General features: G+C 36.7%; 1 protein-coding gene across 1 annotated transcript; it reads right to left on the minus strand.

The window, feature by feature from the left end:
* Nucleotides 1–6,545: 6,545 nt before the first annotated feature.
* Nucleotides 6,546–11,158, minus strand: LOC149201864 (WAT1-related protein At3g18200-like). Its single transcript, XM_089401394.1, has 8 exons — nt 11,129–11,158; nt 10,024–10,256; nt 8,245–8,307; nt 8,020–8,136; nt 7,640–7,862; nt 7,379–7,540; nt 6,935–7,086; nt 6,546–6,773 (listed from the first exon to the last, which is right to left on the minus strand). Exons 1-8 carry the CDS (start codon nt 11,156–11,158, stop codon nt 6,569–6,571), a joined length of 1,185 nt encoding a protein of 394 aa, XP_089257520.1. The 3' UTR covers nt 6,546–6,568.
* Between the last annotated feature and the right edge of the window lie 3,166 nt (nt 11,159–14,324).

A 14,324-nucleotide genomic window follows, 5' to 3' on the forward strand; every position in this document is an offset into this window, starting at 1 on the left:
CAAAAGCTCCTCTGTGGGGAGGATTGATCGAGGTGGCTCTAGGGACACACATAGGACAAAGAGGGCTGACGGAAGCTCAAAGATAAAAGTGATTAGAATGCTTTTAAAACAGGACTAGAGCGTAGATCTTGTTGTCCTGATCATAATGGTGCAAACAGTTCATTGATCCGAGCTCGTATGAGGGAGAACGAGCCAGTCAAAGTTTTGGTCAAAGTTAGACTGTGGGCTAGTTTTAAGTGTCCTAAAATTTGACTTACCCCGAGGCATGAAACCTAGCTCCCGAAAGAGAGGGAATTTGTTGGATCATTAATTTGTCTAATATCCCCTATATTAGACAAATTCAAAAAAATGTATTTATTAAAATAAAAATAAAAAATATATATAATGAGGTGGCAGGCCACCACCCCCGCCACCCCCAAACTATATGACAAATTTAAATTATTAAAGGGGCCGATGGGCCATGACCCCCACCGGCCCAACCGCACCAAATAACCAAAGGAACCAACGGGCCATGACCCCCGCCGGTCCACCCAACACCAAACACACATTAAACAATATTAATGGGTTGTGGGCGGGCCACCTCCGGTGGACCTGGCCCACACCCAACCTCCATATGCCATGTATGAACCAAGGGTGGTGGGGCTTGAACCCGCCTGGCCGGTGTGGCCGGCCTACCTCCCGAGCACCCTCACACGCAACCAAACCATGTACCAACCATTTAAACAAACGCACCAATGGCCCAATCCACCCCCATTTAAACAGTGTGGTATATTCCATTATGTTGTGGAGGTTATGGGGCGGGCCACCCAATGCAGACCCAACCCCCCCAAAAACAAATATATGCAGGTTTTGTTCAAAATGAAATGCGAGTAATTCAGTATTTTTACCATTGGGCCAACAGTGAATTCACTGTAATATCTGGCCGAAAAAACATTATATAAACTTGTATTTTCTCAGTGTGTGGGGGCAAAGATGGAGCATGAAAATCGAGACATAATTTTTTAATTAATTTATTGCAGGTGGAACCGTGCACCGAGAGAAGAGGCAGGCAAAATCATGATTGGGCAAAATTCTCAAGAGTGAAATTTTTGCAATGTCCAAATTGGACAAATTTTATGTCAATCTTACACCTTTCGGCGACACGAACCTGATGGCGCAGTTAGTTTCCTGATCTGAGTAGCAGATCTTCAAATGACTTGGAGGAGGCAATCTTCAAGGATGCCAGGGGGAATCTAAAAGATTCCTTAAGCCCCAGATTTCCACTTTCTTAGAATTCAAAAGTTTGACAGTTGATTTTGCACTATTTGACACCAAAATCTGACGGTAAATTCATAATTTCCATTTGACCATTTCATTTTTCAGCCACTTTCCTAAGTGGAGTGCAGGTGTCAGCATTCAACATGAGAGCAATCACTTCCATGAGATTCGACGCCACGAGACTGATGGTATGGCCAGCTTTAGCAGTTTGACATTTATTTTCTTTAGATGGCCCCATGATGTGAGGTATATACAATATGTTCATGTACTTCTTTTTGCTATGAGATGCATTGTGTTGCATAGATCCCTGTTTAATGTTTGATGAGGGATCTTGTTTCTTACTTGTTTTCATGGTTCCTGCTTGATGTGATGCGAAATCATTTGTGGGATGTACTTGTTGTCACGATTCGTTGTGTTTTGTTTGAGATCCCTTTGTTGTTATGTTGATGGGATACTCATGTGTCGCCATGTATGATTGTATTGAGATCCCTTTTATGTCATGTTGGCGGGATGTGCATTATCATCATGCATGAGTTTGTGTCATACTGATAGGAGTCCTTTTGAATAAGAGTTCCTGCAGCAGAATATCTCTTGGAGCCACTCCTGCGTGAGGAAATTTTCCTTGTATGATAGCGACATCACCACCTATGTACATCATCACTATTGACAACACTTAATGCAATGGCCTATGCCATCTTGACACCGAGCCTAGAGACATATTCCCTCCTGGACGAACTCCGTTATCAACATCTTGAGTTTTATGTTGCTGATGATTGTCATGTTCCTTCTTCTTTACAGCATGCATATCTATTCCTTTATGCTATTTTTAATGCAATCCTAATCACATCACAAAAGTAAAATATCTTGGTTAAATCCGAGAGTTGAGTCAACTCGGATCAATATGTCCTCATACTTACTGGATGCAATCTGTGTGCAACAGTAGTTCCGTTGCACGAACTGGACATGGAAGCCACAAGAGACTATCATGAACATCTATTGCAAGTTTCTTTCCTACTGCAGTTATTAAGGAATGATGGCAAGGCTAACTAACAACTTTATCTTCCTATTATACAAGCTTATATTTGAGCAACATCGAGTTTGCATGTCTCGAGAAGAAATGAAGGTGATAGTAGACATTGTAGATTGGTATGCCTCACCAATTGGCACCTTCATCAGAGTGTTAGGTGGAGAGAAGCCTTCGCATGTGTTACCATGGTATGCCATTGTTAAACTGATCATACAGGAAGTTTCATACCACATCGCTATAGGTTTTTCAGAAAAACTACATAGGAAGAAGAAAGTTCCATGGCCTACTCTTCCTTTGTGAATTGCATTATATGAGATTAAGATCTTGAAAGATGAAGATTTCAAGGATAAGGACATAGTCAAATTCGAGTTAAACACCAAGGAATTTAATGTGTATGATCCCCACAGTATTTGCAAGGAACATTGTACGAGAGTTTACTTTCCGTGGACCAATGAGACATTTCATTGGCAAGAGGATGACCCTTGGAGGCAGTGCTACAATGCCTCCATAATCAATGAGTTGGTCAATATAGTAAGGACTTGGAAGACTAATCTAAAGACAACATCAGTTTTAGAAGCAACAACAACAGTAGCACAAGGTAGTAATCCAGTGTAGGACAAAGGAAAGAGGAAGATTTATGACAATCAAGAGGGAAATAAAAGCTGAAAAATTAAGGTAGATCTTATCCTTGAGAACGCAGCTTTGGGAGCAGAAGCAAAGAGGGAGCAATGGATCAAGAGAGCAGAGTGGAGGAAGAGAGAAAAGAAGAGGTTGAAGGAAGCAAAACTGAAGCTGCAAGAGATGAAGAAGAAGTTGAAGGAAGAACAGGAGTTAAGGAGGAGAGAACGAGAAGAGAAACATAAGAAAGAAGAAGAACAAAGGAAAGGCATGATAATGGAGGAAACAACACCCATACAAGTTGAAGATTTGGAACATCTAGCAGCAGAGGAGGAAAGTGAGAAAATGCAGGATCAGAAGCTTGCTTAGCATATTGAGAAATTGATTGAAGTAACAAACATGGATTTGGAACATGAGCCCTAGAATGAAGATGTTGCCCTCAGTCTCCATCACCTCCACCAATAGAGCTAGTCTTGAGTGAGCAAGGGGATGTTTTTCTCCTTAATGATGATCTAGTCATGGATGTGTACAATCAATCATTTGATTAGTTCCAAAAGAGGATTGTACAGGTGCAGGGAAATCACTTTCCGGATGATCACGCATCACCTCCATTCATTCAGGAAAGGGTGATAGTGTCAAACACGAAGAGGCATCCAACTGCCATTGTCGAAGCCAACTTGGCCTATGCAGGAGCAACAAACTCAAATGTTAAGTATCTCATGATTGAGAATGAAAAACTAGTAAAGAACTTGCAGGATGCCATGCAAGAGGCAGAGAAACTCTGAGCAACGACGCAAAATGCAGTTTCTGTATTGTGGGAGATGAGGACCGCAATAGTTGTTGAAGTATCATCGCTCGGAGAAACCATGCGAAAGCTCTATGACGGATTTGTCACCATGCATAAAGTATTTATCTATTTGCATGGCCTACAGTAGTAAAGAAAAGAGTTTTTTCAAACTATCACATACATACATGCTTCCATAACCCATGTACAAGGGTGAACAATGCAATACAAAAATGCCTCGCTCGATTAGTGAAGAAGACGAAGCCACAGGCAAACCTAGAGAAAGTGAAGGTTCAAATATTGATCCAAAACAATGAGCAGCTCACCTCATTCATCGACAACAAACAAGCCTCATATGTGCAATTGTACAGTAGTTTGGATGTCTTGGTGAGAAACCATGAAATCCCATCAATCGGTTCCCTCACCAATGCTAAACCCAAGAATCAAGTCCGCTGGAGATCGTTCAGTACTTGGAGCAGCTAAGACAAGAAGCCACCAGGGAAGACTTGGAGTTGAATGCACACAACATGCAGAAGTACATGGGTGGTCTTCTTAAGATCAAGACAATGTTTCTCATGCTTCAGAATGAGTTGGATATAGGCTCCAAGACGATACACCGATATTCCATGGAGGCTAGAGTCTGATTCCAAAAAGACATTGTTACGCAGTTTGGGGACACCATCACATAGTACCAAGCTTGGCACCAATATGTGATCGAGAAACGACAAGTGGAGGTTGCTGAGCTTGATTTTCCCCAAACTCTAGAATCATAGTGTTGTGTCTTGTTAGGTTGTCTCTACCCTATTTTGTATTATATGGTTTCATGTGGAAAATGTAATATTATTTGTAATTATACTATAAGTGAAATTCTAAGTATCAATATTGGAATATGAAATGTCACCATGTAATGTAATTTGTCATCTAGTGAAGAAGTTGAAGCATCATGAGAGTAGTGCAAACGTCACAAAGGGGGAGTTAAAGAGTTTCCCCCCCTTGTTATAAATAGAACCTCATAACTCATGTAACAAGCTTTTGGGAGCCAATCTTTTGGGTAGGCTTAGGCTTAGAAAGGGCTTGGGAGTATTGTGAAGAGCCTTGGCTTCTCCATACCGTACAGTGAGTATACTTATTTGGAGGAGCATTTGGTTTTTACTGTAATGTTCCATTATTGGAGCTAGTGGTTGTCAATGGTGTATGCATGGATGGAACTTTCACTTATAATAATAAAATCAGACCCAACACGCTTTGATGTATATGTTGCTAATATAGTAAAACCATTCTTGTTGTATTAGCAATGTATGTTATTTAACTTACACATATGCTTATGAACTACTTTGTATGCATTTATACGAATCATTTTTAATGCGTGTTGTTGGACTAACTCATCACTTTAATTTGTGGACTATTCTGTATTTTAGCTTATGATGTCATTTTGCTTGTGTGTTCCTTTCAAGCTACGTACTATTAGAGGCTTCCAAGGGGTGCACTCTCTTTTTCCCTCTGTGTGTTAGAACTTTATGCATCACACTTGACTCTCTGCAGGGTCACACACTTGCTCTCACCCAAAGTTATCATACTTTCTTCTGTGAGTTTCCGTGGTCAAGGCATTACACTATCACCCACTGCTCGAACTCCTACTCCAAAGGGTGCGAGGTCTAGTTGGGACTTCATATCTGGGAGATCCCGTGAATGTTGGTGGGTCCAGCACCGTCAATAGATTCCTATTTTAACTTCATCCTAAAAAAATATAATTGGTTATGATTAGATATAGTTTCTAGAATTTTACATAATATAGTATTTTCTAAACAGATCTTAGACTTAGGAAAAATTAAATACATATATTTTTAGTAATGGAGAGATGCTCATACATCATACTTCCAAGGGGAGAAGATACATTCAAGGAATTAGTTTATGGAGCTCTTCAATATTGGTACCATAGTTGCAAACTTCTCTCACTGTCAGCCAAGGGGCATCTTTGACTCATTGATCCTTCCACTTAATCAAGTATTGAAAGTGCTCCTTGTTCTTGGTCCTCTTAGCCAATATTTTGTCTGATATTCAATCAATCTACTTTGTTGGTACTATAGGTAGCTACTTTTCCCTCTCAATAGTATAAATTTCATCACTGACTAGTGCATCCACTGGAACACTCATTGGTTCCTTAAAAGGTTAAAACATTAAATATTGAAGAAATTCTAATGTATTTAGGTAGTTGTAATTTATAAGCATTTGAGAAAAAATTCCTAAAACTTTGCACACTCCAATCTTCTTAAATTTCAATTTGTTATACTCCTCTTTAGGAACTTTCTCTTTCAGAAGATGTGTCATAAATAGATCCCCGTCTTCAAAATCCAGTTGTCTTTTTTTTAGCATGTTCTTTGTTTGTACATGTTGTTGCTTTCCTGTAACCGTTACTTGTAACCGTTACTTGAATCCCTTGAAATTCCTACATACTAATTGCAAAATCTTCACCATCAACATTTCTCAATTCTTTTTTCCTAAGACTTAACTATAGATTTATCATGCACCAAAATCTATGAAATCTATCCAAATGTAAACACTTCCTCACGTTTTACAATTTTAAAAAGAGTCACTTCAAAAAAGATAATCTCTCTTAACCAATGAAATTTCAAAAATTAAAATAAATATATAATAATATTTACCTTTCAAACCTCAATAAGGTGAATTATGTTTTTCCTCAATAAACATAGAAGTGTACACCAAAACAATTAGACATTTGTATGGTGAGTTACATACTTTTTCTCAATCAACGTAAACATAAAGTTGTAGCGAAATCAATGGGGAAAGTGAAGTGGTTTTTCCAATTGGTTCGAAAGGAAGGATCAATGCCTAGTATAATCCATTAATGACAAAGCAATAATTTAATGAGCCTCATTTTGTAACAATGGCCTCGAAATGTCAATGGTGGTGTCCATGTCATGAGCATCTTCAACGGTATTCTCGTTGGAATTTGTTGTCTCACTTGGATTGTCCGTAATCTCGCCTCCCTCCTGTCTTTTAGAGTCCTCTGCTTTTCCCCACAGTACAGGGTACAGACCCACCAGGATCAGCATTGCCCCCACCATACTGCACAATTCAAACATTCAAATACACAAAGACAGAAACTGTTATATACCAGTAAACATTAAAATGGGTTCATTGCGCATCAAACATTAAAATCCACAATGACAGAAATTATGATGTAGCAAACATTAAAATGATTGAAGAAAATGTTGCTATACGCTAACCATCCGGTATAAAGATCTTCCCGAAGAACGAAATATTGCAAGATTGCAACCATAACAATACACAATGGATCGAAAACCGCTACAAATACAGGCCCTTTTATTCGTATACACCAAGCTTGCACAAATATCGCAAATGCTGAACACATCACTCCCTGGAACAACCATATGCATTCCATTCATCAAATTTCTACACTCAAATTGTTGGATCAGCCATAACAGCACTGGATTTAGCTTTATCCTAAATTTATTAAGATTGAAGAGGGATTAAAATATGAATTGAGATGAGTTTATCTGTTTTGAAATCGAAGTCATCCATTTTTTTTATATGTAGAGAGCTTTAAAAAGAAATGAATTGAGCTGAAATTTCCAAAAGATATAAAGTTTTATTTCCAGTATTTTTATCTTTAAGTTCAATGAATCTATGCGAGTTGTGGGTAATGTTACCGAATACACATAGCTGAGAAGCTCAATATTCCAACCAATCGCCCAGACGCTTGATGTTTTATGCTCACAAATCAAAGCAAGTACACCAGATTGCACTGCTCCAAGCATACAAATCATTGCAGTCAATGATAATTGAGCTGGATACTTTTTCACAACTGGAGCCTGCAGTAAAAAAAAAAATTATTCATTTTGAAGTTTTTGAAGTTTCAAGTTGATTAATATGGTCAAGAATCAGACAAAACTGACATTTGAGATCACAACCTGAAATACAAACCAGCCTGCCCAAGTGATAACGGATCCAAAAAGCAGTATGGAGCCCAGTATCCTCTTGTTTTCTTTGAAATTATATGCTTTTAGATTTCCATTAAGCATTTTGATTTCAAACCCCTTGTATAATGTCATAACCATTGCCCCACCCAGACAAATAATGATGCCCAGGACCTTTGCTTGCCCTCTTCTACTCCTAATATCGACATTCTCCCTTCTGAAAGAATCGAGATCAAATAAAGATGAGCATCAGATTGCACATCTAATGCAAATATTCCATTAAGCCTAACTTAGTTAACTGCAATAAAATTGTTTGGTGAAAAAATTAAGATGAGAATTACCACTGGACGAAGATATTGAACTAGAACTTTTACCTCAGAATAACGGCCATCAGAAATGTGACCGGTGGGATTAAATTCATCATTGCTGAAGCAAAAGTAGAATTAGTATAGTACAATCCCACTAAGAAAAAGTTCTGAGTGATTGTAATTCTGCAGGATGAAAAATACTATCCAGTTCAGTCCCGTGCTAGATCTGTACATGTCTGATAACATTGCACAAAGAACAACAACAATAAACTAGTTGCAATCCCCACTTACCCAGCGAGTGCAAGCAAGAAAAACTGACAGAAGATGGAAAATGTCAGAGGTGGTCTTTGGTTTCTGCAATAATAGATAGAGAGCATATTAACAGCTGTATTTGGCCCGAATGATCTCCGTGTGTGGCACAGAGTATGCAGAAACTTGGAGTTTACAGATCAACAATAAAGAAATTAATTGACCTCGTGCGTTACTATACAGAGTACCCGGTTACTTACGATATTAAATAATGCAAAATATGTAAGTATTTAATGGATTAATAATAGGAACAACTACGAAGCTATAGCTGCCTACTGTTTAATCACAATAACATTCACCCTTGGGGCTTTGAAGGCGGTCAGTCCAACACCTCTTTTAGATCTAATTTGGGGAATTGAATCAGTTTTGATATTATGTTGAGGCTGGCCATTACACCAAAATATATATATATAAAAGTGTTAGTAAATTTTCAACTTGTACTATTACTTTGAGTGGGGTTTACTAGTATGTAGGCATTAGTTGCTCTTATGGAGGCATTAGTAAAATTTCAAAATCGGTAACTGGTGAGAGTTATCCTGAACAGACCCACCCAGGATCGGCTCTCTTCTAGATAAGACACAACAGGTCATATATATACTCAATGAAATTTGAACCCGAGTTATCCTGAACAGACCCACCCAGGATCAAATCTAACTGGCTCTCTTCTAGATAAGACACAACAGGTCATATATATACTCAATGAGATTTGAACCCACCCAGGACCAAATCTAACTGGCTCTCTTCTAGCCAAGACACAACAGGTCATATATATACTCAATGAGATTTGAACCCTCATCTGGTGGATTTCACCCAGCGAAACTCACCGCTAAACCCCGAGTGGGTGGTTAGTATATAAGACTTCCAAATCCTTACTATTATTTTGCCAAAGTTGCCATTAGTCCATATAATCATTCCCAAAAATGTGGCAACTGGAACCAAGGCTCAAGCTAGAAGAAGTGTTATCTTCGGATAATATTTTCCATCAGCTATAGTAGCAATTGTTTTGCATGCAATATGTTAAAAGAACAGAAGGATTTGTCACAAATATCTGATTTCAAATTACAGGAAGTTAGAAAAATGCAATCCCTGGCCTCTTTGAACGTACAAGGTGTCAGTTCATGTGAGCAATTCAAAGAGTGAAATGGACGATGAGAGGTTATGATTGGAGGGGATACCTACGACTATTAACACTTCTCAGAGTTTTTTACTGGATGGGATACCTACAAATATTAACATTTCTCAGATGCTGTGCAGAGTGACTTGTAGGAAGGAGAACAGAAAATGTTTGTTGGTTATAAATTCCAATGGGAAGAATAGGCAGCTTCAGTTTGCACCCTGTTCCTGATCCTCTCTCTTGGATTCTCAGTTGGTTTGCAAATATCCAGTGAAGGATATATGATAAGATGGAGCATCGATTGAGAAATGCCTCCATGATTAATACTTTTAGCAACAGAATCAACAATAGAAAACAAGCACTGGAATTACTTATCTTCAATGATGATCCCAGCAGACAAACATCAAACTCTCTTTTACATGAACAAGTTTCATTTGCTGTTTTGTTGCGTTTTTTTTGGGTTAAAGCTACTCTTACTAGATTTGTAGCTCGGTTCAGTTTAGGCATGACTTATGGATGCTCAGGCTAGAACTTACATTACAAGTGGAAGTATATATCATAGGAAAAATAAAATAAGGCTTTGTATTTTTATTCACCAAAAAAATAAAGGTGAGTTCAGAGAAAAACATGGGCTTAGAAGTTCGTACCGTTCAAGAACATAAGCCAAAGGAGCAATGGCCAACGTAGCAATAATTTGTCTGTATGACACAAAGACGAAGTTGTTCATTCCATGTTCTAGAGCAACTTTGTTGAGGATATTCATGCCCGCAAATGCCACCTGAACTGCAACCTGTGACACATGGGGCATGAACTTTCCCATTTTCTGCTTGCAAACTGCCACTTTTACTGTTCCTGGTGCAGCTGCTGCTTTGCCCAGTTGCTTCCACGTACAGAGATTTTGGTTAACAGTCTCAATATATATTGATGCAACGGAAAGCCAAAGTCAACGGACAGGAGGAGCCTATACATTAACATAATATATATTTTTATAGGTATAGGCTCTGACTTTTAAAATAATATATATTTTTATAGGTATAGGCTCTGACTTTTAAAATAATATATATTTTTATAGGTATAGGCTGTGACAGGAGGAGCCTATACATTAACATTGTATATGCACACTTCTGTTATTCTTGTCTGTGTATTTATTTTTACTTTTATTTTGTACTATCATACATATTAGTTTCCATAAATTATTGTGTTCACACATTGTTTTTCACAATTTGGATAATTTTGATTGATGAATTTGATTGATGTTTTTTTTCAGAATTATTTTTTGAGATTGACAGTTATAGTAACTATCAGTATAAATTTATCTTAACTATTGATTTAATGTGAGCTAAGAATAAGTGCAATTTTTTTATGAATAGATATTATTTCAAAATTTTGTATAGTTATATTTTTTTTTATTAACAAAATTTCAACCTGAAAACTTTCACATCATACTGAACTGTACAATAAATTTTTCCCAGCAATAACTTCAAAAAAATTTGAATACTATAGCCTTCCCTACCACTGAGCTAGATAAAAATAGATAAAAATATTTGCAAATCTATACCATTTGCAAATCTATATCAAAGAAATCTTGATTAAATCTATTTAATGGCGGAATCGTTTTGAAACACTGGAATGTGGAAAAAGAGTAGAGACAGCTAACAATGGGCAATCACTCACGTGCCTCGTTATTATTAATAATAATAGGAGCAATATAAAATGAATCAAAACAAAACTGTTCCGCACGCTGCCCCTTACGTAAACATGCATTTTGCACGCGTACCCCATTAAACCTGAACCATCACCTTTCCATGAAATGAACGATCAGTTTTAAATTGGTCAGGTGTTCATATAATCATAATTTATGAAAAAGCAGGTACATAAACTTGTGTGCGCACAGATACACCCGTGAACCCACGCGGCGAAACTTCCTCTCTGCCCGTTTTTTCAAATGATATCCTTGGCTGTTCGGATGGAATCCTGATCACAATGGACCAGTACGTTCTTTGAGCTTATCTTGATCGCTGATTAGTGAAATATTCCAGAATCAGATAAATATAACCGTGGTTAATTATTTGATCACACTAAATTAATCTGATTGCTAAATATTCCACCATCAATAATCCAGATAAAAATACCTAATATTTTAAAGTAATCAATATTTACTATTCTATTAATCCATTAATAAACAAAAGTTGTAAATTTGTATATGTCTAGCTAGATAATATAGTTACTTAAATCTAATACTGAGTATATACTGCCCTTAGCATTAATGAGTCAATAATATGTATCCAGTTCCAGGAGCTCTGGTTCTTCGGCTGAATAAACAATGGTAACTGTATATGCTTCAGGTGGATCTACTGCTGGAATACTTGCTCATGCTGATGCTACTGAAACCGGTGCATAGGCTCAGTACACTCAATCTCGAATGGGTAGGGATGCCAATGATAGCGGTTCAACTTCAATGGTGGATTATGGGTAAACAACAACTGGGTCAAGGTAAACTACTACTACTTATGCGCCGTGGTGGGACTTTGACTAGGTTAGCTGTTGGATCATTCACCGGTTAGCCTCTTCCGATTTCTTTACCAGGCGTTCCTAGAAGTGTTCCGGCTTTCTTGGACATTAGGGTAGTTCCGCTTTATGTATTTCCCAGCGTGTTCCGGGGTTTGGTACATTCCCCTCGTTCCGACTTTTAGGACACCTCTAGTCTATCCAGCCTGTTTCATACTACTTTTTTCCAACATTTCAACAACCCCGCTCCTAATCAAGTAGGGTCTAATCCATTAATAAACAAAAGTTGTAGATTTGTATATGTATATAGCTAACTAGATAATATATTTACTTAAATCTAACACTGAGTATATACTGCCCTTAGCATTAATGAGTCAATAACAGATTAAATATTAGTTGCCTTAAGTTATATTGTTTTTTTGCTGGCTTGTTTCGTTGGTTTAAAGTTCTCCTTTGTTTGTTTGTTTTGTTTAAAGTTAAAAAACAAATGAATTAGGACTCATTCCGGAGTCTAGTGCAATGTTTTATGTTCACAAATCAAAGCAATTACGCCACATTGCACTGCTCCCAACATACACAGCATTGCAGTCAATGATAATTTCGCTGATAATTTTTCACAACTAGAACGTGCACTAAAACAAAAGGATTATTTAATTAGAAAATTCAAGTTGATTAAAACGGTCAGGCATGAGATTAAATTGACATTTGAATACAATCCAAGCTTGAAAGTGATAATGATGCCAAAAAGGTATGGATTTGAAATTACAGACAAATTATTGCTACGTTGTGCATTTGAAATTATAGGATTCAAGATTGTTATTAAGCATTTTGATTTCAGATCCCTTGTCTAACGTGATCATTACTGTTGTCTCAAAGAAACAATGACATCCAAGATCTTTGTTTGTCTTTTTATTAATATTTTTTTGACAAAAGAATTTTGATAGGGTTTAAATTTGAATTTATTAAGAAGTTTTTTTATTTGTTTTTTTGTAAGTTTGGCAGGACTATATCTTCATCAAGTCTAATATATCACCCGGATCCCGTGGGGAATTGAACCAATGACTTCACATCAAGGAGTGTCTTAATCGATCACCCATCAAAGAGTGTCTTAACAGATCACCGTCTATCCAAAACCTAGTGGACAATTCATTAAGAGTTTTTTAGCTTATTCTAAAGAAGAGAAAATAAAAATAAAAATTTATTCGTCAAAATTAAAATGGAAATTATTTTTAATTTTTTCAATTGAAAGATAATGAAACTTTTCATAATATATTCTATTTGTTAATAATTTTTCTTTATACCATAACATTTAAAAAACAAATAATGTTAATATTTTTTCTAAATATAATTATATTTCAAAAAAAGAAATGTATCATTTTTATAAAATATATTTCAAAAAAAGAAATGTATCATTTTTATAAAATAGGATTCTATAGTTATGTTTCAATTAGACTAAGCTCCCTATCCTATTTGGGTTTGGATTTACAAATGGTATCTACCAATCCTTCATTATTCCACCTGTAGATTTTCTTGCTTTCTATTCCACTTGTATTTGTTGCCTACACTACACCACCCGGCTTCAATGGTGGAACAAAAAAGAAGTGTATCATTTTTATAAAATAGGATTCTATAGTTATGTTTCAATTGGACTAAGGTCCCTATCCTATTTGGGTTTGGCTTTACAAATGGTATTTACCAATCCTCCATTATTCCCCCTATAGATTTTCTTGCTTTCTATTCCACTTGTATTTTTTGCCTACACTACACCACCGGGCTTCAATGGTGGAACAATACCATACCACCCCGTTTCATATTGGGGGATATATATGGAGAAAAAAACCACATGATATATTGGGGGATATGTAGGGGGTTAAGGGTTTTTTAATTGGAAGGTATAAAAAATGGTGCTCAAAGTTACTGAAAAAATATAAAGGGGTATACAAAATGTCAATGAAAAAATTGGTGCCTACAATATCTAGTGAATGTAGGGGTTTTTTAAATTAGGAAAGTGTAATGGGTTCCTATTTGTAGGGGGTTGAATAATGTGATTTTTAAAGGTATTTTCGAATATGTAGTCAAATTAGGGGTATTGTTTAGTATGCCATGAAGGCACGTGATATGTTAGAGGTTCATTGATGTTAGAAGTTCATTGAGTGAAGCCCCCGTGGCCTACATATCTTGCTTGCATTCATTAGTTTCTATTCTTTCTTGCATTTATGAATATTACCTTCATGTCTTCTTTATGCCTACTTAATATGAAGACATGAGAATAAGCACTAGGGATAAAAATTGATCCAATACCTATATTCTTCCTTATTATGAGAAATTCAATCCTAAGTAATAAGTAGTATTCATTTTGTTAACAAAAAAATAATGTTATTTATGTGTTCTTTTGGAGATGGGTAATTGGGTAAATGATTACACATGTAATTCTTATGAT

The sequence above is a fragment of the Pinus tabuliformis genome, chromosome 2_1 (assembly GCF_031772625.1).
Source record: "Pinus tabuliformis cultivar Carrire ecotype Pingquan chromosome 2_1, CPIR1, whole genome shotgun sequence".
Taxonomy (NCBI): Eukaryota; Viridiplantae; Streptophyta; class Pinopsida; order Pinales; family Pinaceae; genus Pinus; species Pinus tabuliformis.

Coding starts and splice junctions, on each gene's coding strand:
- LOC149201864 (XM_089401394.1), bottom strand. CDS start 11,158: ATGGGGTACGCGTGCAAAATGCATGTTTAC. Junction 8,308..10,023: donor TTGGCTTATGTTCTTGAACG/GTACGAACTTCT, acceptor CTATTATTGCAG/AAACCAAAGACCACCTCTGA. Junction 8,137..8,244: donor TTCTTGCTTGCACTCGCTGG/GTAAGTGGGGAT, acceptor TTCATCCTGCAG/AATTACAATCACTCAGAACT.